We start from the raw sequence: 27,181 nt of genomic DNA on the forward strand, positions 1-27,181 counted from the left end.
TGCCGTTGGGGTACCACACACATGTCTGTTAAACCCATATGCACTGCAAAAAAATAAAGGACACTTTTTTCTCCATGATTTCTGAAAGAAAGCTGACCCTGAATCAAAGTGTTGATAGGTATAGTGATTTTGATGACATGTAAGATAATGTACATTCATCTAGCAAGCTACATTGTCATTATACCCAAGGCCGGCCCCCAGTTTGGCCTTAGGTGCAAGTGTTTTCTACGGACAACTAGGACAATATTTTCTCATATGCCCCCTTTGCCCACAGTATGGGCATAAGCCTTTTTTTCTGATTTAGTTTTTCTCAGCCTTGGTTAATTTAGTCGTAGTTAGTTGCATGGAGGAGGTAATGCAATTTTTTCAGAGCAAGGTAAACTGAAGACAGGACTGATATACATGCGTTTTTGTCTCTCCCTAGGAGTATGTCTCTTCCTTGGGAAATTGTCTATGTGGAGACAGTAGTCTATTACAGCGTTTTCCAATTGGTGTTCCGCGAGAACACAAATGGTGTTCCACTGCAATTTCGGGAAACAAAATGACGGGCTCCGCAGTGATACCTGAGCCGGAATATGACGTCACTCCGGCCCCAGCATCACTAAGTGGCGCGCAAGGGAGCTGAGCAGGAAGATCACTGCTTCCTCGCCGCCCGCTCGCCAGCCACTCAGCCCAGCAGCCCCACTGGACCACAGGGACCACACACCAGCCACTCAGTGTGTGTGGATGTGTGCTTGTCTCTGAGAGTGTATGTGTATTTGTCAGTGACTGTGAGTGTATGTGTGTTTGTCAGCGACTGTGTGTGTATATATGTTTGTCAGTGAGAGTGTATGTGTGCTTATGTTGAAGTGGAGCGTTCACGTCTGGTGCTCACTAACACAGATTTAGACAGATTTGTGAACAATATTTGAAAGAAATAGGCCTTTTCTGTACATAGAAAAAGTCTTAGATCTTTGAGTTCAGCTCATGAAAAATGGTGGCAAAAACAAGTGTTGCGTTTATAATTTTGTTCAGTGTAATTAACAACAAATAGACTTTCCGTGTACTGGTACTGTCAGGTCCCCTCCGCTCACGGCGGCTTCCGGGTCCCGTGCACCGCTTGCAGTGGCTTCTCTTTGTGCCTCACCGCGAGCGTCGACTTCCGCGGTTTCTCCCTCCTCCTCCCAGCTCGCTGCGACTCATCTTTGCCGTCCAGCGTGAGCGACGGTCTCTGACTCCTCCCCGACGTCCATGGCCGTTTCCAATCCCACAGGCAGGGATTCTGGTGCTGCACGCTTCCGGGCTGCATGTCTATATAGGTGCCTGAGTCAGCCTCCTGACTCGGCGCACAATAGTGATGTCACAGCCCATAATGGAAAGATTAAATACCCTACATGTGTTGTAATCAATTCTGATTGGAAATTAGCCAATCAGAATTGCCCTAAGCATATTTAAACTTGCCTCTCCCATGTCCCTTTGCCCTGTTCTTGTGACATCCCAATAGCACGTATACTCTGTCCGTTTGTCTGATTTTCTGGTTATCGAATCTTGGCTTGTCTTTTCCTGCTTTACCGTTTATCCTGCTTTCTCTAACCCTTGACCTTGGCTTGGCTTATCGATTACTCTGTCTCTCTGGTTCCCTCTGACTTTGGTTTGTATCCTGACTTCTCTCTGTGTGCACAGCCCGGCCACTCTAAGGACCGGTACTGCACTGCCTGTGTCTGTGTTCTGTCAGCGTGCTTGGATCCGGAGTTAGTGACAGGTACTTAGAGTAACCGGACGAACAGTGGATAGTGTCAAAGAGAATAGCGGAGGTAAAGGAGAGATACGGAGAGAAAAACGAGTAAACTAACCAAGAGCAAAGGAGTACATAGATGAGTAGAAAGAAAATATCTGATACTAGAAAAAAGATACACAAGGAACACGCTCTTGGGCTGCAAAGAATCACAACAGTGCAACATGGATAAGTAAGTATATATACACTTTTTAGTGCTCCACCACAGGCACAAATGTATCTTGTACCATTGGAAAGTGTAAATATAGACAATACTTAATTTCTATTGGCCCACATAATAGTGCAATTCCTTATGGTACGTGGGTCATATAAAACCTTATTTGACCTTGTTTGATTTCATCATAATTAGGCAGTAAATTCGGCATGAAAAACCAAATTCGATCAGCCATAATAACACATGGTGCGTGCATCGTCACAAACAACAAAGGCAGGCCCTGGTACAAGGCTGCCGATCCTTGATCAGTTACCCTACTTGGTAGCGTTTTACTCCACTAATGGATAGTATGCCCCCATTTACATGCAGACATATTCTCAATGAGAATTACTCAAGTGAAGGAATTAGGAAGTACTAGAATACTGTTTTATTAGTTACTGTTCTATCTACATATTAGAAAATAACAGATTTTGTCAACAAAGTAACCTATTTATAATTATTTTAATTAATGGAATAAAAACAGATTATATAACAATGCCTGGACTAAATCTCTATAATTTATCTACAATAAAATGGTCATCATTTTCTAAAATAGAATGTTTAAAATAACACAATGCATTCAATAAAAGAAAACATTTAACTTACCATCTGTGGCACACCAAATATTACAACATTTGTATAACGGGAAAAACTGATCTGAAAAAAAAAAAAAAAAAAAAAATATATATATATATATATATATATATATATATATAAATATATGAAGATTAATAATTAATCTTAATAATTAACAACATTATTTTGATACTAGTTCATTTTGCAATAGGAAATAATGACAATACATAAATAATAGTTTATTTTACAATGTATACTATTGGGAATGCATGACAAGTTCTTGTTTTCCCGTGTGTCCAACTTAAAATGTACAAATTAAACTCAGTCTGATTGTCACTCACTCTGTTCATTACGGCATTGAATAAAACAATGAAAATCCTTGATCAATGGTGTTAACTCAGAGAAAATGCAGTGTTTAAAATACAGCCTAGTGAATACTTCACTGGCCACTCCTCAGATGGCTGTTAGAGGTGCTTCATGGGTCATGGCTGTCTAAAATGCATCCAAACATTCAGTGTCTCCACCCTCTACATGCAGACACTGAACTTTCCACATACAGATTCATTTATTCAATTCATCTCTGTGAGGAGATCCTGATTGGCCAGGGCTGTGTTTGAAGCATGCTGGCTCTGCCCCTGCTCTGCCTCTTTGTTAGTCTCAGCCAATCCTATGAGGAAGCATTGTGATTGGATCAGGCTACCACTTCTGATGATATCAGCAGACTGCTTGTTTTTCTGAGGCAAACAGCATGCAGAGTTACAGCTTCAGGCTTGAATACATTAAGATTTTGTTATATTTATGGAGGCATGAGTGGCCCAAGGGGGCTAGATGGTGAGTTTAACACTATAGGGTCAGGAATACATGTTTGTATATAGTGATCCTTTAAGTCCACTTCTTTAAGAATTGCCATCATCTATCGCCCTCCCCCCCTCACCCCCTCCAGTCATCCTAGGCTATTCATTGAACACTTTTCTTCATGGCTACCCCACTTTCTCTCCTCTAGCACTCCTTCCCTCATACTTGGGGACTTTAACATCCCAATCAATAACCTCAACTGCCCTGATGCCTCCCATCTGCACTCTGTAATCTCCTCCTTCGGCCTCACACAGTGGTCTACTTCAGCAACTCATACAGCAGGAAATACTCTTGATCTCATCTTCACCAATCTCTGTACCACCTCCAATCCCATTTCCTTTATCTGACCACCATCTGCTGACCTTTGACATATGCATACCCCGTATCCAAATTTGACCACCCTAAACTCTCCAATCTCACAGAAACCTCCACTGCCTTGATCTCCAGCATTTCTCCACCAAACTCCAAACTCTCCTTTTACCCATCTCAAGTCTCACTTGCCCTAACTCTGCAACCTCACTCTACAACTCCCCTCTCTCCTCTCAATTAGACATCATGGCACCTCCTACATTTAAATGCAGCAAGCTTTCCCAATTACAACCCTGGCACATCAAGCTGACTCGATATCTCCAAAAATGTTCAAGAACTGCTGAACGCTGTTGGAGAAAGTCTCACTCTGCATCTGACTTCCTCCACTATAAGTTTATGTGGCACTCCTACACTCTGGCTCTTTTCTCTGCAAAAGTAGATTACTTCAATACCCTCATGACCACAGTCTCCCGCGAACCCAAACAACTATTTCACACTTTTAATGCTCTCCTTCGCCCTGTTGCTCCCCCTCCTCCTACCACCTTGTCCGCCTCAAACTTTGCAACTCACTTCACTGAGGTTTCTACAATAAGGGAAGAGATCTCTAACCACTCTCCCTCCCCTTCCAATATATCACCCAACTCCACTCCCCCAGCTGTTCTATGCTCATTCGTACCTACTACAACGGAAGAGGTTTCTGCACTGCTCCGGTCTTCCCGCCCCACCACCTGTTTCCTCAATCCTACTGCCTCATATCTCATCGGCACTCTGTCTCCCTCTCTTTCTCTCACTAAAATTTTCAATCTCTCTCTTTCGCCTTAACGCCGATTCTGAAAAATCACATCCTTGACCCTAACTCCCCATCCAACTACCGCCTTATATCACTACTACCATTTGCCTCCAAGATCCTTGAGAGAGTTGGGTATGTGAGATTGACAGACTTCCTTGAATCCAGCTCTCTGCTTGACACGCTTCAGTCTGGATTCTGCGCTCGTCACTCTGTTGAAACAGCTGTGATCAAAGTATCCAACGATTTAATCGCTGCTAAATCTCACGGCCATTACTCTATCCTAATTCTCTTTGATCTTTCTGCTCTCTTTGACATTGTTGATCATCAACAGCTTCTTCTCATTCTCCATAATCTCAGTCTACGGGATACTGCTCTGTCCTGGTTCTCCTCCTGTCTCTGCCAATGCTTTTCAGTGTTTTTTTATCTGGCTTGCCTCTTCTCCCCAACCCCTCTCTGTTGGCATTCACCTAGGTCCTGTCCTTGGTCCCCTACTGTTCTCTATCTATACTGCCTCCTTTGGTAAACTCATCAGCTCTTTTGGCTTCCATTATCATTTATATGCAGAGAACACACAAATTTGCCTGTCCTCTCCTGATCTCTCTCTGCCCATCTTGACTCGTGTTTCTGACTGACTCTCTGCGATTTTCAACTGGATGGCTGCTCACTTCCTTAACCCCTTAAGGACCAAACTTCTGGAATAAAATGGAATCATGACGTGTCAGACATGTCATGTGTCCTTAAGGGGTTAAAGCGGCACTGTCATGGCCGAATCCCGTTTTTTTTTTATTCTGACTCCACTACAGCTAACTGACCCCCTACACACCCCCAAATACCCCAAAGCTTATTACCTATTTTTTTTATTTTATTTTGTGTCCGGACCTATGGTCAGGGCGCTGCCCTGAAAATTGTTATCTATAGTGTAGTATTCTCTACCTGCAGTTACATGTATTATTTAATAATCTGGCTGTTAGTATTTGATTGGCAAAATTCTAAATTGTAAACCACAACTGTTTCTTGTGCCTTCCCACTCCTCCCCCATGCTTGCCACTCCTAGCTGTAAATCCTTGAAATAACGGTTTATCTCTATCCCTCCTTAGGCCCAGATCCCCATACCATCTGCTAACAAGCCTCTTCAGTTCTACTCGGCTTAATCCACCCACCCAGGTTTCCCCCTAAATTTATAGCATGCTCCTCCAGCTGTTTAAAATTCTCACTCAATTACCTTGTCATTCCCTATATTTTACTAATAGCTGCAACTCTGTTTACTTTTTTAGCCATCACTTCCGAATTTCCCCTGCTACCTCTTGTCCCCACTGTATCCTTTAGATTGTAAGCTCACGGGCTATCTAGCTAAGCACTTTTTATAGAAGAGCTTAAATGGCTAGATTTCAGCTTACGGACTGGGTCCTCTCTACCTTTTGTATTTGTCTGTGTATATTTTACGTCCTCCACTAATTGTACAGCGCTGCAGAATTTGTTGGCGCTTTATAAATACCAGTAATAAATAAATAAATGGATAACTCATGCCCAGTAAATCTCTTTTAGAAGCACTGAATTGGCAAGAGCGTAGAAGAGCCAGCAAGTACGCAGACAAAGATGGAGGCAGAGCAGTTGCCTGCCGATGAGGTGTTTCTGGAAATTATGTAAGCAAGATTAAACTTCACTTTCTTACATCAAATGGGGATGAATAGTGGTTACACTGATTGACAGAAACTTATAGTCCTGAAAAAAATATTTGTATTTGAAACTATAGGCTCCCTTTAACTGTCCATAAGACTAAGTCACCTTTCATGTTACCACCAAATTCTCTATAATGGCATTCTTTCCTTAAACATGCCCTCCAACTTACGCTAATGTTAGCGCTGTCAACCTCCCTTCAACTGGAGGTCATTTGTAAATAAAACCTACAATGTAATGAGGTCCATTTGACAACATCAGGGGAATTGTATAAGATAAACTAAACTGAATTAAGCAGAATGAAATTTACTGAATTTACAGGAATAAATTCAACGTGTAGTGAGTAGATCCCTACAATGATTTCAAATGATATATAGTAACTGATTTTGTAACTAATAAGATATTAGCACAGAAAGAAATTATTTAGTATATATTTTTCTGTATTAAATCAGTTTAATTATATAGGAGAGATATAAAAATCTCTAGAAATTTTTCATTGCATGTAGATACCATTTTAAAACATCTAAACATTAAATTTTGAGCAAACAGTGGATGAATTACTATATTAGTATTCTTTCCTTACCTTCCATAAATCCGAAATATAAAATGTGGTTTTATGATTCACACCTTCTCTCCATGCACGATACCTGGAATACCACACTAACCAAGGATTCAATTCATAACCAACTGCTTGGAACCCTTTTTTTGCTGCAGCTATCACCTAAAAGAGTGTTTAAAATAAAGAAAAAAAAGGTATGTGAGTTTGATTAGAGGATCAGTCTTAGACCAATATTACCTTAGCTTTTTTGGTGTACATATCATGCCTTTAAAGTCTCTGCTGTTTAGGAGTTATATATATATATATATATATATATATATATATATATATATATATATATATATATATATATATATATATATATATTTACTTGAGCAGCTCTAGCCACACCTTTATTGGTTGTGACTCATTTAAGTTTCTCTTCATACTTCCTGAAAGACAGATCCATTTTGAACTTACATTAAGTTCAGTGTCAATACCAATGTTTACATATTGGTGTTCTTATTTCCCTGCTCAAAGCTCTGAAGTGTTCACAAATCTGTTGGATATGCTGAACTTTGAAAGTCCACCTCCAACAGATTTCATTAGCCATCACAAAATTACAGTTTCAAGTTTGCTGATGTTAATACTGAGCACATTCTATGCACAGACACTCATGTCATTGTCTCAGCTGATGCTCTAATCCAATGAATGAACTGCAATATCATCATTTAGCTACTGCTGCCTACAGCACAGTTCTTAGGTAGGACATAAGCAAGTGGAAGAACATTGCAAAACAGTGTGCCCCTTTAACTTGGAAAAGCACCAGGTTACGCATGGCACCATAACCACTACAGCAGACTTTTCGAGGTTATGACATTTGAAGTGATTTGCCATGCAATACTGGTATATTGTATTGGCCATACCAGCAGCCTCCTGTGTGAGATATGGCTCTCACAAGAAGACCGGAAAACTATAAGACCTCGCCTGAGTAGCATCACTGGAAAGCCTGCTCTCCTCACCAGGATTGCATCACAGAAAGTATGTGGTTGTTGTGAATATTTATTTTTTAATCCAATTTCTAGTATTTAATATTATATATCTAAATAAAGATATATTTATATCTGATCTATCTGGAGCTTATGTATTTGGAATAAAGGAATACCTATTATGACAAGACCGAGAGTGCATATACTGAGTAATGGACTACCAATCTCTCACAATAAAGGATTCTTCTTACTGGCACACGACACATTACCTATTCTTAATTATTATTGATAGTATATTAAAAATGTTATTTCTTTGCTGCTGAATAAACTAAACACTTTATTAAAAAGTAAGGTGATTGTAGTGGGCATGTGTAAAAGTTTAATGGATGCAGTCCCACTTGTTCTAGTTAAATGTTTTATATTGGTTTGAGAAAAATAGGGGGATTCCACAGTACTGAAAGTTCACTCATAACCAGTGATATTATATAAGGAACTTTCAATGTATCTTAATTATCCAACCAAAAATATTTGTCAACTTAAGGGACCACTATAGTGCTAGGAAAACAAACTAGTTTTCCTGGCACTTGTAGGGTCAGTAGGTCCCCCCTACCCTCAGGGCCCCCCTCCCGCTGGGCTGAAGGGGTTAAAACCCCTTCAGCCACTTACCTTTCTCCAGCGCCGGCTCTCACTGTGCTGTGGAACTCTCCACCCCTTGCCGACGTCAGATCCGAATACGCATGCGCGGCAAGAGCCACGCGCGGATTCAAACCGCCCATAGGAAAGCATTATTCAATGCTTTCCTATAGACATCCAGCGTCTTCTCACTGTGATTTTCACAGTGAGAATCGCAGAAGCAGTGGTTCTCAAGAGCAGTGGTTCTCAAACCAGTCCTCAAGACCCACCACCTGGCACCCAGACTACTTCATTGAGCAGCGGTTCTCAAACCAGTCCTCAAGACCCACCACCTGGCACCCAGACCACTTCATTGAGCTAAAGTGGTCTGGGTGCCTATAGTGGTCCTTTAACAAGGATTCAACTGTTCAAAATCGACAATCTTGTTCAGCACCACTGAATTGACACAGATTTCTTTGTCAATTTAGCACCACTGAAAGGATTTCAGAGAATCTGACCAGTCATATTTAGACTGTTGACATCCAATTTGCACACATACAAATACACATGCAGGGTCATTCACCTAACAGGCAAATGTACGTCAAAGGCAATGATAGCAGATTAGGGAAAAATCTCCAACCTAGCCATTCCAGACTAAATTTAGCATTTTCCGCTAAACAGGTACAGAAATAAATTATAATGTGCCCGATCAGGAGATCCTTTGATCTTTCCAGCAAACCTCGGGAGATCCTTAGCTCTTTCCAACAAGCCCGCTGCAGTCCATTGCAGTCCACTAAGTTTGCCCGATGGTCACGTAACACAACAGTTATATTTAATATGTATATACATTTTTATTTAACAGGTGCCCAGTAACGCACAACACACAAAAAGGATATGAAGGCTTGCAACTTACAATACGTCCATCACCACTTCCAATGTCAACCACTGGCCCACTTCTAGAATTAAGCATTTTTAGTACATTTTCAACCTGTGTCGGAGTTGCAGGAACATAGGGAAGACAAATTTTTCTCAATGCTGGTGCTACAAATGGAGTAGCTACAGCATATAGAGCCACTAATGTCCCTCCTACAACACCAGTGATTACCAAGCCCCATCTCTTTTTCTTTGACTTGCCACTATTAGAAATTAGAGAGAGCTCTTCTTGAACAGCATTGGACATGTCAGATTACCCTGAAAAATAAAAGGACATCAAGCATATGTATTTTGTAATAATATAAATTATAATAATAAAGCAGAAACCAAAATAAAATGTGTGTGGGGGGGGGGGGGGGGGGAATAACTTGTATTTGACTTGATCATGCCTGCATTGAAAGCAGGACATTAATGAATACATTTCAGTTAAAGGTACACTAAAGTCACCCAGCCCATTAAGTAGTCTTTTAACCGTGCAATATAAAACATTGCAGTTTTTTTTTTTATAAACTCTGTTAATATTGCGGGGTTAAATCTACTCCTAGTGGCCATTTTCCTAACAGTCACTGGAGCCGCTTCTTCTGCACTGACCAAGCTAAATTCAGCAGTGTGACACTGCAGCTTATAAGAAAGCATTGAATACATTGCTTTCCTATGGAGAAACTTGGATGAGCGGATGACGCTTGTTGAGGAGCATTGGATCAGACGGTCACTGGCAGAGGCCACGCCTCCTTTATTGCATTGCAGGAGGCAGAGAGACTCACCAAGGGAGTAGGGGCACTGGAAAAAGATAAGTAAGTTCTTTATTTCAGTCATTTTTATGATAAATGGGGGGGAGGGGATCTGTATTTAACTAGGCGTAGGGGCACTATAGCGTTAGTAATACATGTTTGTATTCATATAGTGTTGCTTTAAAAGGAACATCTACTGTAGTAATGGTGCCAGGAGTGCCCACCTTAAGTGTCACTTTAAGATGTCAAACTGCTTTGGCATGGTTTAACAACTTACCCAAGAGCTGCTGGGCTCCTCATCCAAAGCATCCATTCTTTTCCAGAAAGAGAACCCAGACTGCTCTAAAGAACAAAGTACTACGCTGCAAGACTGTGTTCACTGGCTTAGAGCTTTAGCTCAAAACTTTCAATCAATGAGTGCATTATTGCATCAGCTGTGCTATGTTCTACAGAAATATCCAGCTTCTCGTGCTGAAGAAGAACAGATGCAGCGCCTCTCAGGTAAGTGTCAAACCATGCTAAAACAGTTTCGCTCCTTACAATTATAATAATTGGTGGTGCAACAGTTTAGTTGACATGAGCAGCAGCTAAAGGCTATAATAAGCATTCAAATGAGAGCTCATGCCTTCCAAGTGACTAGGCACCCCCTCCATATACACACTCTAATAATACACTGCGTGCAGAATTATTAGGCAAATGAGTATTTTGACCACATCATCCTCTTTATGCATGTTGTCTTGCTCCAAGCTGTATAGGCTCGAAAGTCTACTACCAATTAAGCATATTAGGTGATGTGCATCTCTGTAATGAGAAGGGGTGTGGTCTAATGACATCAACACCCTATATCAGGTGTGCATAATTATTAGGCAACTTCCTTTCCTTTGGCAAAATGGGTCAAAAGAAGGACTTGACAGGCTCAGAAAAGTCAAAAATAGTGAGATATCTTGCAGAGGGATGCAGCACTCTTAAAATTGCAAAGCTTCTGAAACGTGATCATCGAACAATCAAGCGTTTCATTCAAAATAGTCAACAGGGTCGCAAGAAGCGTGTGGAGAAACCAAGGCGCAAAATAACTGCCCATGAACTGAGAAAAGTCAAGCGTGCAGCTGCCACTTGCCACCAGTCTGGCCATATTTCAGAGCTGCAACATCACTGGAGTGCCCGAAAGCACAAGGTGTGCAATACTCAGAGACATGGCCAAGGTAAGAAAGGCTGAAAGACGACCACCACTGAACAAGACACACAAGCTGAAACGTCAAGACTGGGCCAAGAAATATCTCAAGACTGATTTTTCTAAGGTTTTATGGACTGATGAAATGAGAGTGAGTCTTGATGGGCTTGATGGATGGATTGGTAAAGGGCAGAGAGCTCCAGTCCGACTCAGACGCCAGCAAGGTGGAGGTGGAGTACTGGTTTGGGCTGGTATCATCAAAGATGAGCTTGAGGGGCCTTTTCGGGTTGAGGATGGAGTCAAGCTCAACTCCCAGTTTCTGGAAGACACCTTCTTCAAGCAGTGGTACAGGAAGAAGTCTGCATCCTTCAAGAAAAACGTGATTTTCATGCAGGACAATGCTCCATCACAAGCGTCCAAGTACTCCACAGCGTGGCTGGCAAGAAAGGGTATAAAAGAAGAAAATCTAATGACATGGCCTCCTTGTTCACCTGATCTGAACCCCATTGAGAACCTGTGGTCCATCATCAAATGTGAGATTTACAAGGAGGGAAAACAGTACACCTCTCTGAACAGTGTCTGGGAGGCTGTGGTTGCTGCTGCACGCAATGTTGATGGTGAACAGATCAAAACACTGACAGAATCCATGGATGGCAGGCTTTTGAGTGTCCTTGCAAAGAAATGTGGCTATATTGGTCACTGATTTGTTTTTGTTATGTTTTTGAATGTCAGAAATGTATATTTGTGAATGTTGAGATGTTATATTGGTTTCACTGGTAAAAATAAATAATTGAAATGGGTATATATTTGTTTTTTGTTAAGTTGCCTAATAATTATGCACAATAATAGTCACCTGCACACACAGATATCCCCCTAAAATAGCTATAACTAAAAACAAACTAAAAACTACTTCCAAAAATATTCAGCTTTGATATTAATGAGTTTTTTGGGTTCATTGAGAACATGGTTGTTGTTCAATAATAAAATGAATCCTCAAAATACAACTTGCCTAATAATTCTGCACTCCCTGTAGTGACTGGGGTTCAGTAAACTTAAAGGGATATTAGAGTGCCAGGAAAACAAACGTGATAATATTTGTATGGTTTGGTAGGCTGTATTTCTAGGAATCGCTGTCCATGATCTGCCATAAAGAGATTAGCATATTGGGGTGCCGTCTTAGTGCCCATAGCAGTAAACCTCATTGTTAAAACTGAAATAATTAAGTGTAAGGATGAATAGTGCCAGTTCTGTGATAATTTGGGGGCTGTATTTTTGGTTGTTGGCATAAGAGAGGAAATGGAAGCAAGCATTGATGCCATCAAATTGTTTAAAGGGACACTGTAGGCACCCAGACCACTTTTGTCCATTGGAGTGGTCTGGGTGCCAACTCCCACTACCCTTAACCCTGCAAATGTAATTATTGCAGTTTTTATAAACTGCAATAATTACCTTGCAGGGTTAACTCCTCCTCTAGTGGCTGACTACTAGACAGCCACTAGAGGGCACTTCCGTGTCTAGAGTGTCGCTGGACGTCCTGATGCTGTGTGAGGACCTCCAGCGTCGCTCAATTCCCCATAGGAAAGCATTGAAAGCATTTTTAATGCTTTCCTATGGAGAGCTCTAATGCGCGTGCGCGGCATTGCCACGCATGCGCATTAGGTCTCCTCAGCCGGCGGGCGGGATCAGTCTCGCCCACCGGCTGACGTAAGGAAGAGGATGAGCAGCGGCGAGCAGAAACCACCGCCGAGGGACATCGGCGGGGGTCTCAGGTAAGTCACTGAAGCGGTTTTCACCCCTTCAGCAACCGGGGATGGGGGGGAGAGGGAGAGGGGACCTGCAGTGCCAGGAAAATGTATTGTTTTCCTGGCACTGGAGTGTACCTTTAACAGCAATAGAGGACTAAATATTGACTTGGGTTTCCTGTCCCACTACCAACACTTTACATGAACACTCCCCCAGCATTATCTTACTGTTACAAGATACGAATTGTATCTGTTTTTTTTTACATACATAAACATATATAATGCTGAGTTTAATTATCCCTTTGCATGTGAGGAATAAATAACAGTCACGTCTCTGTGCTCACTGCTGAGAAAATAAACTCTTTAAAATTGACCAGCCAGCCAAATATAATAGCTTTTCTTCAAAAATCTAAACCAGCTGTATCTCATATAGTGCTCATTCAGACATATATGCACTGACCCCTGCCTGCACTGCTCGCTTTAGATATTGTGATTTGAAGGCATGGAGTACCCTGGCCGGAGAGATGGAGGTGACAGGAAATGAAGGATTTCACTGTAACAGCAGACGCAGACAGGGAGGAAGAGGAGGAGACTGGATGGAGCACATGGCTGGTTACAATGCTGCTCCCAGTTATTGTATCAGTGTGGGAGGGTGTGAGTGTGAGCTGTCATGGTTACTCGGTCTCACTAGAGAGATAGTACTAACTATGGTCAGTCTCTGATTAACCCTCTGGGTGCCATACTTGTGCCCAAAGTACTGCAAAACAAAGGAATCATAGAGGAAACCCTTCAAAATGTTGGTTTGAATGGCTCTGTTGGTCCATCTATTGCTCATTAATAACATACTGTGACAGACTGCATGTTCATACACACTCTATAAACCCTGGGCTGCTGCCACCCACTACCAGCTGGCTAAGGGTAGATAGGGCATTGCAGTCTAGCTACGCAGGACAGTCAGGACTGACAGCGCGTGATTGCCACACTAGCTAGCCAGTAACTGAAATGGCACAAATGGCAGTAACTGGCTGCCAGACGGTGGGCGGGGCAGTTTGATACGCGTCGCGTGACGTCACGTTGACAGTTTGGAACACATTACTTCAGACAAAGAGAATCGCTAATTGCTTCCTACATCAGACACGTAATAATGTCCAACATAAAGCATTTAAAAACGTTGTGAAGCGTAAACTGCGTCATGTATTTTATTACAAAATAATGAAAAGGGACCATAAATCCACATAATAAAGGCGACACAACCTTCTCCCCACCCCCTGCCCTCCTCTGATAATGGTACGGTCTCCCATCGAGGCTTCCAGAATCCGTTGCTGCTCATAGGAAGCGATTGGGAGTGGTAGCTGCGCATGCGCGGTACGGAAGCCGGGTGAGGTTTGCTGGTCGCGTACGCCGCGCGTTCCGTTGGTATCGTTCCATTCCATTCTGCGCCGCCATCATGTCAGCCATGGGGACCCTCGCCTTCGATGAATATGGACGGCCGTTCATCATCATCAAGGACCAGGACCGCAAGTCTCGGCTCAGCGGGCTGGACGCCCTCAAGGTGAGAGAGTGAGGGCCAGGAACCTCGTGTGTGACAGGCGGATGGCCATTGTGCGGCCTCGGTTATAAGGGCTGGATTGAGCGCACGGGGGAACGCGCTGTGTTCTAAAGCCGTTATTACACATGTAGCTGGCACACAGCATGGGAGGGAGCGGCTGATAAAACATTCCATTGAGAATATTAAACCGTTCTGGATTTTTATTTTATATTCACGGTTACAATCCCTTCAGGAATGATGGCATCATGGCTGTGATATCAGAAGTAGATAATAAACATTTTTTGATTACTAAATCATGAATTATGAAGTGGTGGTGGTTTTTTTTTTTTTTTTTTTTTCCAAGGGGATTGCAAACTTTAGGTAAAGTGGAGGAGATGAAATATTTTTCTTTTAAATCCAGCTATGTGGGCCTGCAATGTGCAGCTCCCTTAAAAATGTCTTGGGTTTCAGTAATTTGTCAGCTAGATGGGTTCTGCGTTTCTAGTGTTCACAAACCCAAGTGTAACATCTATCTATATATGGAAGAACTGCAGACAATGTAAGCTGGTGGTGATGCTCAGTCAGTAGAGATTGGTTGATAGATATCTGTAAGGCCACAACTGGAGTGCAATAAGTTGTCACACTCCTAAACTAGTATTTTCAAGTGCTTATTTTGCTTGCAGAATGACCGTTAAGGCCATTAGACAAGCTTTCCACTACTAAACTTATATGGGTTAAACTTATATGGGTTAAGTCCATTTTTATTTTGTTATTGGGTATGCGTCCTGTCATGGGCTCACAAAGATTTCAATCATGTAAAATGGCATGGTAAGTAACATCTGTTTGAAAACCGGTTATGTCGTTCTAGATATATATAGATCGACATACATATATGTACATGTGTGTTTATGTGAAGGGATTAATATTTAATTTACCAAGGCTTTTTTTGAGATGCAACTAATTTGTGACCAAGGTGTTTTTGGCATTTTTGCAATGCAATCATTCCACCATAATTTCCCCTTTTCTGTTTAAGTCAATCCATACATATTATGCATCACTTTTAAAGGAGAAATAGGCCTTTTTTTTTAATACCTTGTATGTATCATTAACACAATATTAATAAAAAGCATAAAAACATATTAAATAAGTAGGGGGAACAAGTTACTTTTACCCCCGCTGTTCTAAATGCAATAATTTCTACCCATCAAGTCCAAGTAAAAAAAATCTAATTCAAAACAGATTTACTAATTCGTCCTGATTGTTAAAATGCCCAGTATGTCTAGAATTTAAAGTAATTTTTAGAAGTTATAAAACAAATAATGCAAGTGAATTACAGTTATAAAGCAGCATTGTATTTTAGGGAATCTTTATTTCACTGAAATTCCAACCCAGTCAACATACACCAATAATTTTAAAGGGGTTCTCTAGTGTCCCACTCCCAATCCAACGTCGCTGAAGGGGCTGAAACCCCTTCAGTCACTTACCTGAATGCAGCGCCAATGTCCCTCGGCACTGGGTCAGGCTCCGCCCACTGCTGACGTCCGCAGGCAGGTGAGACCTAATGCGCACGCGCATTAGACCTCCCCATAGGAAAGCATTATTCAATGCTTTCCTATGGCGGTTCCTGGCGGCGCTGGAGGTCCTCCTGCATAGCGTGAGGACGTCCAGCGTAGATTAGACACCAAAAGTCGTCTTAGAAACGGAAGTCCCTCTAGTGGCTGTCTGGTAGACAGCCACTAGAGGAGGACATAACCCTGCAAGGTAATTATTACAGTCTATAAAAACTGCAATAATTACACTTGCAGGGTTAAGGGTGATGGGAGTTGGCACCCAGACCACTTCAATGGGCTGAAGTGGTCTGGGTGCCTACAGTGTCCCTTTTAAGAAGAAATAGGACTTTATTTTGATACCCTATATGTATACAGAGACAAAGTATAAACAAGAACAGTGTCCCTGTATATTTCCTCCACCTGACTTTTACACACTGGGCGGAGCTACAGTGTCAATCCCGACAGTCGTCACTAGTGGCGGCTGCATGGAAATGGCTCTTTCTATGGAGTGTCTGACAGGATCCTCCATAGACTTCAATGCTGTACCCTCGCGCATACACGATTAAATAACAATTTCACTTGCCAGTGGTATTTAAAGGGCTTTGAGCAGCGCTCACAGCTAATCTGTCAGTCTTACGCCCTGCAAGTGCCGCGCGTGCATTCAAAGTGTCCATAGGAAACCATTTCTCAATGCCTTTCCTATGGACGCTCAGCGCGATGGTGGCATAATATGCCTCCAGCGTCGCAGATGCGCCTCTAGTGGCTGTCCGGAAGACAGCCACTAGAGGCTGGCTTAACCCCAAATGTAAACATTGCAGTTTCTCTGAAACTGCTATGTTTGCATCTGAAGGGTTAAAACCTGAGGGACCTGTTACCCAGGCCACTTCATTGAGCTGAAGTGGTCTGGGTGACTATAGTGTCCCTTTAACTGGTTATTATCAAGTGTTAGACTTTTGCACTGAAAGAAATTCTATGCATTGTTACGAGAAAAAAAACTAGTAAGTTTATATATTTTAAATTTATATTTAAAATATGGACTCTCCCTGACATGTCAGTCATTTCTCATGGGTTTTTTACAGGTGTCATCCTGTTCTCCATCCCAATTATTTTTTCCAGGAAGCTTGTCTTTTGCCAAATTAGGAAATATAAGAACAGAGAAACTCACGTCTCTTTCCAGACCCCGATTTGCTTGCAATGAAAGGCACACTCAAATGTTAGAAATATATTATATTTATGTATAACGTTAGTCTTCTTGTGCATGTTTAGGTTATGTTAAACCCAACTTTAGTTAAGTGACATCCGAGCACTGGTGTTGACTCTGCTTCACCTGACATGAGATGGTCAAGATCAAGTCTCTTTGACCAATTCAGTGCTTTTTATAGAGTAGTTTTGGCACCCTAAGTTACAGATGCAGCATTTGCTCTGCTCCTCCCCTCAAATGTCTAATTGAGAAGCACTGAATCTAGTATTTCTCATAGAGAAGTGTTTGGTGACAATGAACATGAATATTTTTCACTAGAAAGTTGATGAAGTACCTCTAGTGGCTGTTTGACAGTCACTAAAGGTTTTATCAGTAACACGTGAACATTGCCATTTCTCAAATGCAGTAATACTTACATTTGTCAGATTGCAGGGAAGTGTCTGAACATTAAAGGAACACCCCAAGCATTATTACCACTCTGTGTAGTGAGTATGGTGCCATGAGTTCCCTTTTGTCATCCCAGTTTAATTAAAGGGACACTGTAGTCGCCAGACCAACTGCAGATTATTGCATTTGTTCTGGTGTGTAGAATCCTTCCCTTCAGGCTTTTTGCTGTAAACACTGTCAGAGAAAATGCAATGTTTACATTACAACCATACCTCCACTGGCTATTCCTCAGATGCTTGCTAGAAATTCCTGGGGCAGTGCTGGACAGTGAGCAGCACTACCATTCAGTGTCTCCACCCTCTGCATGCAGACACGGAACTTTCCTCATAGAAATGCATTGATTCAATTAATCTCTAAGGAGATGCTGATTGGCCAGAACTGTGACTTGAGCTGGCTTTGCCCCTGATCTGCCTTCTTGACAGTCTCTGCCAATCCTTTTGGGGAAGCATTGTGATTGGCTCAGATCACCACTTCTGATGTCTGCAAACACGAGGCAGGTCACAGGCAAACAGGGGCAGAGCCAGGAGCAGCAGACGTTGAATACCAGTAAGATTTTACTATATTTAGGGAAGCAAGAGGGATTTAAATGGTGGTTTTAACACTATTGGGTCAGGAATACATGTTTGTGTTCCTTTTTAAGAAGACATACACGTTTTCTGCTGCACAATATTACAAATGCAAATTTATTGAAAACACACCTGTTGGCTAATAATAGCTTTGTGTATGTTGGCTAAGTATAGCCCTTTATTATTTTTTTTCTTGTGTGCATTCTTCTGTATTTCAGTCTCATATTATGGCAGCAAAAGCAGTTGCAAACACCTTGAGAACATCGCTTGGCCCCAATGGTGAGCATACCTTGTAAATGTCAGTACTCTTCTGTATATGCAATAACAAGTTATTATTTTTTTATTTTTAAATTCTCATTTTACTTTTTCAACTAAAGGTCTTGACAAGATGATGGTGGACCAGGATGGTCAGGTTACTGTAACTAATGATGGAGCAACAATCCTAGGAATGATGGATGTAGATCATCAAATTGCAAAGCTAATGGTAGAGTTATCCAAGTCACAAGATGATGAAATTGGTGATGGCACCACTGGAGTTGTGGGTAAGGAATGAGAAAGGTAGTTTATGTCCATTGTTAGTTTTCCTTTATATGTGTGTTATGTGTACTGGCACTTAGACGTTAATGGATAACTCTAATCTCCATGACCACTTTTGCTTTTAGAAGTGGTCCTGGTGGAAGGAATCTGGATCTTCAGCATTTTTGCTTGAGATCTGTTTTATATTGCACTTCAATTTATTCTGTGATGCATGTAAGTGCAGCTATGGGATAAACTACTTCTCTGATAAGACCAGAATTATGGGGTCAATTTTTGCATGTTGTGCTCTTTAAAAGCTGGTCACAGATTGGGTGCACACATACAATTCTTAGACTCCTCCACTACTTTGTTTTATGGGTTCCCTGCATATGAACCCACTCCCACTTTAGATCTTGTTCCAGTCTAAGATCTGATCATTTGAATCACATGTCTCTTTGAAAAGAAAACATTTACTTACATCGCTGTTACATAATGTAAGGTTATATAAATGCAGGCACTAATCAGGTTTGTGTTGTCGTTGCAGTTCTTGCAGGAGCTCTGCTTGAAGAAGCTGAGAAGTTGTTGGATCGTGGAATTCACCCCATCAGGATTTCTGATGGATATGAGCAGGCTGCACGTGTTGCTATTGAGAACTTAGATAAGATCAGTGACAGTTTTCCTTTTGATCCTAATAATGTAGAACCACTTATTCAAACCGCAATGACGACTCTTGGCTCAAAAATGTAAGTATTCCCTGCATAATGCTAAACAAAAACCGGTCTAGAGAAATCCATAGTTAATATACTTTAGATGAACAATTGTTCATTTTCTTATTCACATAATTAAATACAATGTGAATTATGAAGAGGAAGCAAGTAAAAACTTATTGTGCTTTTTTTTTTTTTTTTGGGAGACCGTCATTACACAGTTATCAAATGCTTTCCGTGGAGGCATAGATACAAATGTGCTCTAACTCCAGTTCCTTACATATACCACATTCACAGGGAAAAAACAGTGCATGAAGTTTCACAAGATCATGAACCAACTAGAGTAGTCCCCACTACCCCATTAGTATTAGAAAGTGCAAAAAGTGTAACCAAAGCATGTGATATGACTTCTATATGATCTTGTTCCATGGGCATTTATTTATGAAGGGTCAATAAATTATTCATTTAGCGTTGTCTCCTTTTGTAGCTGTAACAGCTGCCACTATTCTAATATGGCTTGCCACAGCGTTTTGGATAGGGTCTGCTTAAATTGTGTCTATTTTGTTTAATAAAAAAAAAAGCATTTGTGAGGTCAGGCATTGATGCAGGATGGGAACGTCAGATTCATAATAGTCATTCCAGTTAATCACAGAGATATTCAGTGAGACCAGACTGTAGTTCCTCCTCACCAAATTTGTCAGATCACTTGTTCATGGACCTTCCTATGTGCACATTTCTATTGTTTCAGAGACCAGTGGCATCTTTATACCACTCATTAAGCATCTAATGCACTGTTCTTGTGCTGATGTGTGCTTAAGGCAAATCTCTAGTGAGTGATTGCAGAAATGATATTTACATGTTGGAGGACTGAACACCTTCTCTAGGATTATGCATGGACTACCACTTTGAGGCTTTGGTGGTGTTGCTCACAATAGGAGCATTTACAGTTTACTAAAGCAGAACTGTCTTGAATTGACTTGTAACAAAGATGTGGCATCCAGGGAAACAGATTCCTTATCTGATTGTCCATTCGGATAGTATTTTATGGAAGTGGATGGGACTCTTTATTAAAGGGTTCTTATAGTTCCCTCTGTTTAATGTAGAAGGATAGGAAACCCTTAATTTCTAAGAGGGTACGTACCTCTTTTCTCTGTGGGGTTTTTAGGTGATCACTATGGTAATTATGCTTCAGTGTCACAGTTTTTTAGGGGAGACCTAGTATACAGATGGAACATAACTCCACTTTGGAAAGAATGGAGACAGGTAGGTCACTACCTGACCATAAATATTTTAATGGAATAGGTTCTCCAAAGGATTCCCTGTCCCCTAAAGATAGCATAATGCACAGGGAGAGTGTTTTTTTTTTTTTTTGCTAGGTAATAAAATCATGGAGGTGTGGGAGCTGTACATTGTTTTCCAAATTCACAAGCGTGAGACTCCTTATTTGAAAACTGAAATTCTCCTCTCCGAAAGAAGTACATTTTTATCTGTATATAATTTGTGGTGCAATTATTATTTTTTTTTTTTTTTTTCTGTGCAGTTAGGAATATAGTGACATTTGTGACCTCTCTCCCTAAAACAGAATTCTGTGTAGTTTAAAATATTTTTTAGAAAATTTGATATTTAAAGTTAGTTAAACTGATGGTAATTGTGAAAACATTTTCCAAATATAAAAAAAAAAAATCATGCTGGTGTACACTATGGATAATTGCACACAAAAAATCATTGTGTGTATGTATATATGTGCGTGCGTGCGTGCGTGCGTGCGTGCCTGTACACTCATCCCAATAAGAGCCATTGAACATTTAATTTTTTTTTAAATATTTTTTTTAACATGTCTTTTTAATTTTGTAGGAAGATGCTAAAATTGATATCCTCACTTGCCCATTTGAACCACCTAAACCCACCTAAACTATATACACATACAGAGTATTTCAACCTCAAATTTCATTTTTAAACTCTTTGACATAAGTATTCCAACCCTTTCCTATGACCGCTGAAATGTAGCTGACGCACCCCATTTCTCTGGATCAACTTTGAAATGTTTGGATTCCACCTGTTGCAAATTCAATTCATTTGGAAAGGGACACACCTGTCTATATAAAGTCTCAAAGCTGTAAGTGCATATAAAAGCAAAAAAACGAGCCATGGAGTCAAGGGAACTGCTTGCATAGCCTAGAGGCAGGATTGCCGATCTGGATTAAGCTACAAAAGCATATTTGGCTGCCTTGAATGTTTCCAAGAGCACAGCTGCCCCCATAATTCTTAAATGAAAGCAGTTTGTTTCCGTTTAGAACAGTCTGGCTCATCCTTGGGCTGGCTGCCCAGCCAGACTGAGTAAGGCCTTGGTAAAGGTAAGACGTGACCAAGAACCCATTTGTCACTCTGGGTGAGATCCTGAGGTAATATGTGGAAAAAACAGACACTGCTCCTCAAATGCACAAAACAGTCAGCGTTGAACACAAAATACAGAGATATCCTTAAAGGGACACTGTAGGCATTCAATAAAAGAATAATTATGTGAATGTCCTTGAGTGCCCAGGCATATCCCAGACTTGCACCCAACTAAACCTCTCTGGAGAGAAATGAAAAGGGCTGTCCATCGATGGTCCCCGCCCAACAGTATGTTGTAAGTGGGTATTGAGTGTAGTTTGATGTGAAGGGAAACAAACTTTTTAAACTTCATAGCCTATGGCTGCAACATGAATGAAAGTCTGAATAGTTTTTGAATGTTGTGCTTGTGTAGATATTTTTATCACAGGTGCAATACAGGTTTGAGTTGGCAACAAATCCACATATTTAACATTATTCACATTTGCATGTAATTTCTGAGCCTAGTTTTGTTTTTCGTCTTTTTTAGTATCAATCGATGCCACAGACATATGGCAGAGATTGCTGTGAACGCTATTCTAACAGTTGCTGACATGGACCGCAAAGATGTAGACTTCGAACTCATTAAAGTTGAGGGCAAAGCTGGGGGTAAACTTGAAGACACACAGCTAATCAAAGGTGTGATTGTGGACAAGGATTTCAGCCACCCACAAATGCCAAAGGTACATGCATCCCAATAAGAGCCATTGAACATTTATTTATTTATTTATTTTAAATATTTTTTTAACATGTCTTTTATTTGTAGGAAGTTAAAGATGCTAAAATTGCTATCCTCACTTGCCCATTTGAACCACCTAAACCCAAGACTAAGCATAAGCTTGATGTAACTTCTGTAGAGGATTATAAATTACTTCAGAAATATGAAAAGGAAAAGTTCATTGAGATGGTAAAACAAGTAAGTATGGTCTCTCCTTCCTTCTCTTCTCCCCTAAAGTATCTATGACTGTTAGAATAGTTTGGTCTTCATCTGAAAGCAACTTAACCAGTGGTTATGGTGCGAGGCATTTCTAGTCGCCTTTTTTTTTTTTTTTTTTTTCCGTCCTCAAACATCTAAGAATAGTTTCATAACTGATCTGAGGTCTGCTTGAACCACCTGAGTTAGCCCTGCATGGGCAGGCTTGGCTCATTGGAGATAACTGGTCTTCTAGCAACATAGGAGATGGTCACTAGTGGTGTGAAACTGGTGAGAGGTCCTTTTTATTAAATGGTTTGACTGCTCTATTCCGGGAGGGTGCTAGGGCACTCCTGGTACCATAACCACATAATCATGCAGTCGTTGCTCTGGTACTTGCATTTTATTTTTAGGAATTTGATCCCAAAATGTAATTACCAATTGCATTGCTTCCTGTAGGGATGCATAGCCGTGCCAGAGCTAAATAAGTGAAACATTAAATGTCAAATGGGTTAAACAGGGACAAAAATATGATTACTGCAAAGTGTTCCATTTGGTCATTAAGTGGTTAATTGTATTTCTCAAAAAAAATTGTGTATTTCAGATAAAAGACACTGGTGCAAACCTTGCAATATGCCAGTGGGGTTTTGATGATGAAGCCAATCATTTATTATTGCAAAATGAGCTCCCTGCTGTTCGATGGGTTGGGGGTCCTGAAATAGAGGTAAGAATCACCTAGTGTTCTTGTCCGTATAAACCATTCAAATGCAAACAAATTTATTTAATTTTTTTTCTCCTCTTCTAGTTAATTGCTATTGCAACTGGAGGCCGTATTGTTCCACGATTCTGTGAACTAACGCCTGAAAAACTTGGTTACGCTGGTATTGTGAAAGAAATTTCTTTTGGTACAACCAAGGATCGAATGCTTGTTATTGAGCAATGCAAAAACTCTAGGGCTGTGACTATTTTCATAAGAGGAGGAAACAAAATGGTAAGCCTTTAGGCACTGTGCACTTTATATGAGGGCTTGTAATTCTTCTAGATTGTTGGTCTGTAACCAAAGTCCATTTTTTTTTTTGTCAGATAATCTAACTGCTGACCATGTTATAACGTTTACATTTTTTAGATTGTCGAAGAAGCTAAGCGTTCACTTCATGATGCTTTGTGTGTCATTCGCAACTTGGTCCGCGACAACCGTGTCGTTTATGGTGGTGGAGCTTCTGAAATATCTTGTGCGTTAGCAGTGAGCCAAGCTGCCGATAAGGTAAAATGTAATTTACATTTTACTTTCAGGAAAATCTCATGTATTTTGTTTGTTTGTTGACAAGTTTTTCCCAATTAAGAAATGTTTTTCTAAAGGTTTGGTTACTAAATAGTGATTTGAAGACCTAATTGCTAAATTTTTATCTGATCTGTAAGCTTAAAAGCTTATTTTTTGGCTTAACCCCTTAAGGACCAAACTTCTGGAATAAAAGGGAATCATGACATGTCCCACGTCATGTGTCCTAAAGGGGTTCAAGTTTATGCAACCTCCCTTCAGTTCACCACTTTTTTTTTTTTCTCTATTCATTTAATTGTTGTTTTGTGTTTTTTGCCTGCCAGACATGCTTATGTCTACCGAAATAATGCTCGAGTTTGTGATATAGCATTTCTCTGTAGATGCCTATTCACACCCAAGGCAGAAGTGCAGTGGAGCTGTTATTTTATATATCCCCTGATCAGATAACTGCAGGTTACTCCTCTCATACCACCTGTTATATCCGTATAGCGTGGTGAAATCTGATCACCTCAAACACATGCAGTAATCCATAATTTCTGATAAATGGAAGACTGACATTTTCCTGATCTGGTCTACCTACATGCCACCATCCTGATCTCACATTTTAGTTTGTGATGAATGTAAGGCTCTGCGTGAAGCCCTGTGATGGTCAGAGATGGGGTTGAGGGATGGTAGAGAAGAATGGGCTATGAAGTATGGGAGGTTGTGTTAGAAGAGGCTACTAGCTATGAGAAGGGAGGGAACTGGCTATTTGTTAATTATAGAGAGGAGTGGGGTATTGGCAATCTGGGGGAAGGGGCCAATAGCACTGATGGGAAGAGGAGAATTTACTAGACCGTAAGGGGGTGCAAATACATCACTTCTTAACACATGCATAGCCACAACAAACTTGCACCCCTGCATTCACACATGGACCTTCATGCATACATTTGCATATAAACCCTCTACAAATTGCCCTTGCATTTTTGTGCTCCTACAAATGGGCCTCTACATACACACAAACACTCATAGTTAACATACATACATTTTAAAAAAAATAAAATAAAGCTGTATGAACACATTTGAGGTGGCAAGTAACTTTACACGTCTGTCAAATTGCATTCTGGTAACAAATACAACCTGAGTGCATTTGTCAGGTGATGGCCTCACATTTATGCTATGTTTTTCATTTCGGTCTGCATAGTATTTCAAAGCCATGGTAAAGGTAGCTATGGGGTTTAGTGATATTCAGTTTAACTTACCCCAATCTCTCTTTGACTGATCGTAGTATGTGCTGAGAGTATATGTAAATAACAAAGTTGTTTTTGTGAAAGAGGTAGTATGGCCAATGGACAAAATTACATTGCAGGATGCTACAAAACATGTCTGCCATTTAAGAGTTAAATTACTTTTTGTATTTACAGCCTTAGTCACACCTCCCCAGCATGTGACCTACAGTCTCCTTACACATTTCCTGTAAAGAAAGACCTAATGTTTAAACTTGCTTTATTTATTATTGCATCTGTTTGAAAATCACACCATATTTATGTAGGCTGTGTCACCGGAAGGAGAGGTGTGGCTAGGGTTACATAAACAAAAAGTGATTTAATTACTAAGAGAATTGAGCAGGGAGAGTGCATGGACATAATCTATATATTGAAACTGCTTAATTACGCTAAAGTTGTTTTGGTGCTTAGAGCTATATGTGTATAATTGTGTAAATATATAGTTTAGATTGCAATATCTGTATAATGTGTGGGCGCAGGGAGAGTATTGCAGCACCCAAAAGTGTGTATATTTAACACTTTAACATATTGCAACAACTTTACATCTACTCATCCGCATTTACGTCCTCTCTTGTAACTTCTTCTCTCAGTGCCCATCGTTGGAACAGTATGCAATGAGAGCTTTTGCTGATGCTTTGGAGGTTATTCCTATGTCACTTGCTGAGAACAGTGGCATGAGTCCTATTCAGACAATGACTGAAGTACGGGCCAAGCAAGTCAAAGAAAACAATCCCGCACTAGGCATAGATTGCCTGCACAAGGGTACTAATGGTAAGAAACCTACTAAGTTTTTATGTTTAGATCCTCGTTCATTAAGAGACTTGAATAACTACAACCTCTCATTAATTACTTTCCCCTTACCCACATCAACTGTTCAGTGCTCTAGATAACTTTCTTTGACCTCTTCTGCACTCTACTCCCTGATCTCCCACTATAATCTTACCTATCCTCTCCATTCTTTCTCAATTTAAAGTTGTTTTGGTGCCTATAGTGTGCCTTTAATTTAAAATGTATAGTCAAAGTAGCTGAAATTAAAACGTTCTCTAAGATGGCTATGGTTTCAGTTCAGCTACTCTGGCCTTAAAGTTGAAATCTACTTTGAATTCTCACTTTAATGAATAGCACTGTAAGTGAATAACACAGAGTTGACAATTATTGGAAAGCTCTATCAAAATCACCTAATTAGTTATGTAGGGGAGCTTGTTTATCCTTTAAGCTAGTGAAATCTCACCAAATATTCTATGAATTGACAGTACCTGTTTGTCTTTTTTTTATATTTTCATAAGAAATCCATAACAGGAAAAAAAAATTGTAAGCCTAAACTTTTATTTGTCTTCTCTCCCCCCTCTCTTAGACATGAAGCTGCAGCATGTTATTGAAACCTTGATTGGCAAAAAGCAGCAAATTTCTCTTGCTACACAAGTGGTTAAAATGATTTTGAAAATTGACGATGTCCGTCAGCCCGGTGAAATAGAAGAATGAGTACATTAAAAAGGGAAGCTGTTAAGACGCCAACTCCACTAAGCTGATTCTTACTGCTATTTATTAATGCAATGTTTCCACTGTACTTTACATTAAACTGTCTAGATACACAATAAATGATCTGTTACTCAAGTTATCCTTCTCTTTCTATATAATTGTGAGACTAAATTTTATTTACATTTCCTGGCTAATCATGGCATGTTTGGGATCCATTCTATGGGGGTCCTCCTGTGGGGGGATCCTGTTTCTTACTTGTGTGCTGAGTGGTCTTTCTTGAGGGTGGAGTCCCTCTCTGCTGCAGCAGGGGTGCCCTCTGGGGTTGCCTGTGGGTTCCTGGTGTGGCCAGCTTGGTTGGCTGGAACGTGGTGTGCGTTCTAGCGGGCGGAAGTGACGTCGCGGCCGGGCTGGCGATACCGGAAGTGATGTAATTTTAGGCCGCGGGCGTTCGGAACGCATAACGTGCGTTC

At 40.6% G+C, this 27,181-nt stretch overlaps 2 protein-coding genes across 2 annotated transcripts in view; one reads left to right on the forward strand and one right to left on the reverse strand.

Moving 5' to 3' along the window:
* ATPSCKMT (ATP synthase c subunit lysine N-methyltransferase) overlaps positions 1–13,615 on the reverse strand; it is a 52,693-nt gene extending 39,078 nt beyond the window's left edge. The window contains exons 1-4 of the mRNA XM_063451937.1: positions 13,402–13,615; positions 9,227–9,504; positions 6,758–6,895; positions 2,574–2,624 (exon numbers count right to left, since the gene is read on the reverse strand). Of these exons, the coding sequence (XP_063308007.1) occupies positions 2,574–2,624; positions 6,758–6,895; positions 9,227–9,493 (456 nt within the window). The 5' untranslated portion in view covers positions 9,494–9,504; positions 13,402–13,615. The remainder of the gene's footprint in view (positions 1–2,573; positions 2,625–6,757; positions 6,896–9,226; positions 9,505–13,401) is intronic.
* A 610-nt stretch (positions 13,616–14,225) lies between these two features.
* Positions 14,226–26,846, forward strand: CCT5 (chaperonin containing TCP1 subunit 5). The gene is made up of 11 exons (XM_063451933.1): positions 14,226–14,442; positions 18,401–18,461; positions 18,560–18,724; positions 19,243–19,441; positions 22,266–22,458; positions 22,542–22,691; positions 23,293–23,412; positions 23,494–23,679; positions 23,815–23,952; positions 25,823–26,003; positions 26,587–26,846. Exons 1-11 carry the CDS (start codon positions 14,338–14,340, stop codon positions 26,712–26,714), a joined length of 1,626 nt encoding a protein of 541 aa, XP_063308003.1. The 5' UTR covers positions 14,226–14,337; the 3' UTR covers positions 26,715–26,846.
* The last annotated feature ends 335 nt before the right edge of the window (positions 26,847–27,181 follow it).

The sequence above is a fragment of the Pelobates fuscus genome, chromosome 4, assembly GCF_036172605.1.
Source record: "Pelobates fuscus isolate aPelFus1 chromosome 4, aPelFus1.pri, whole genome shotgun sequence".
NCBI classification, from domain to species: Eukaryota; Metazoa; Chordata; class Amphibia; order Anura; family Pelobatidae; genus Pelobates; species Pelobates fuscus.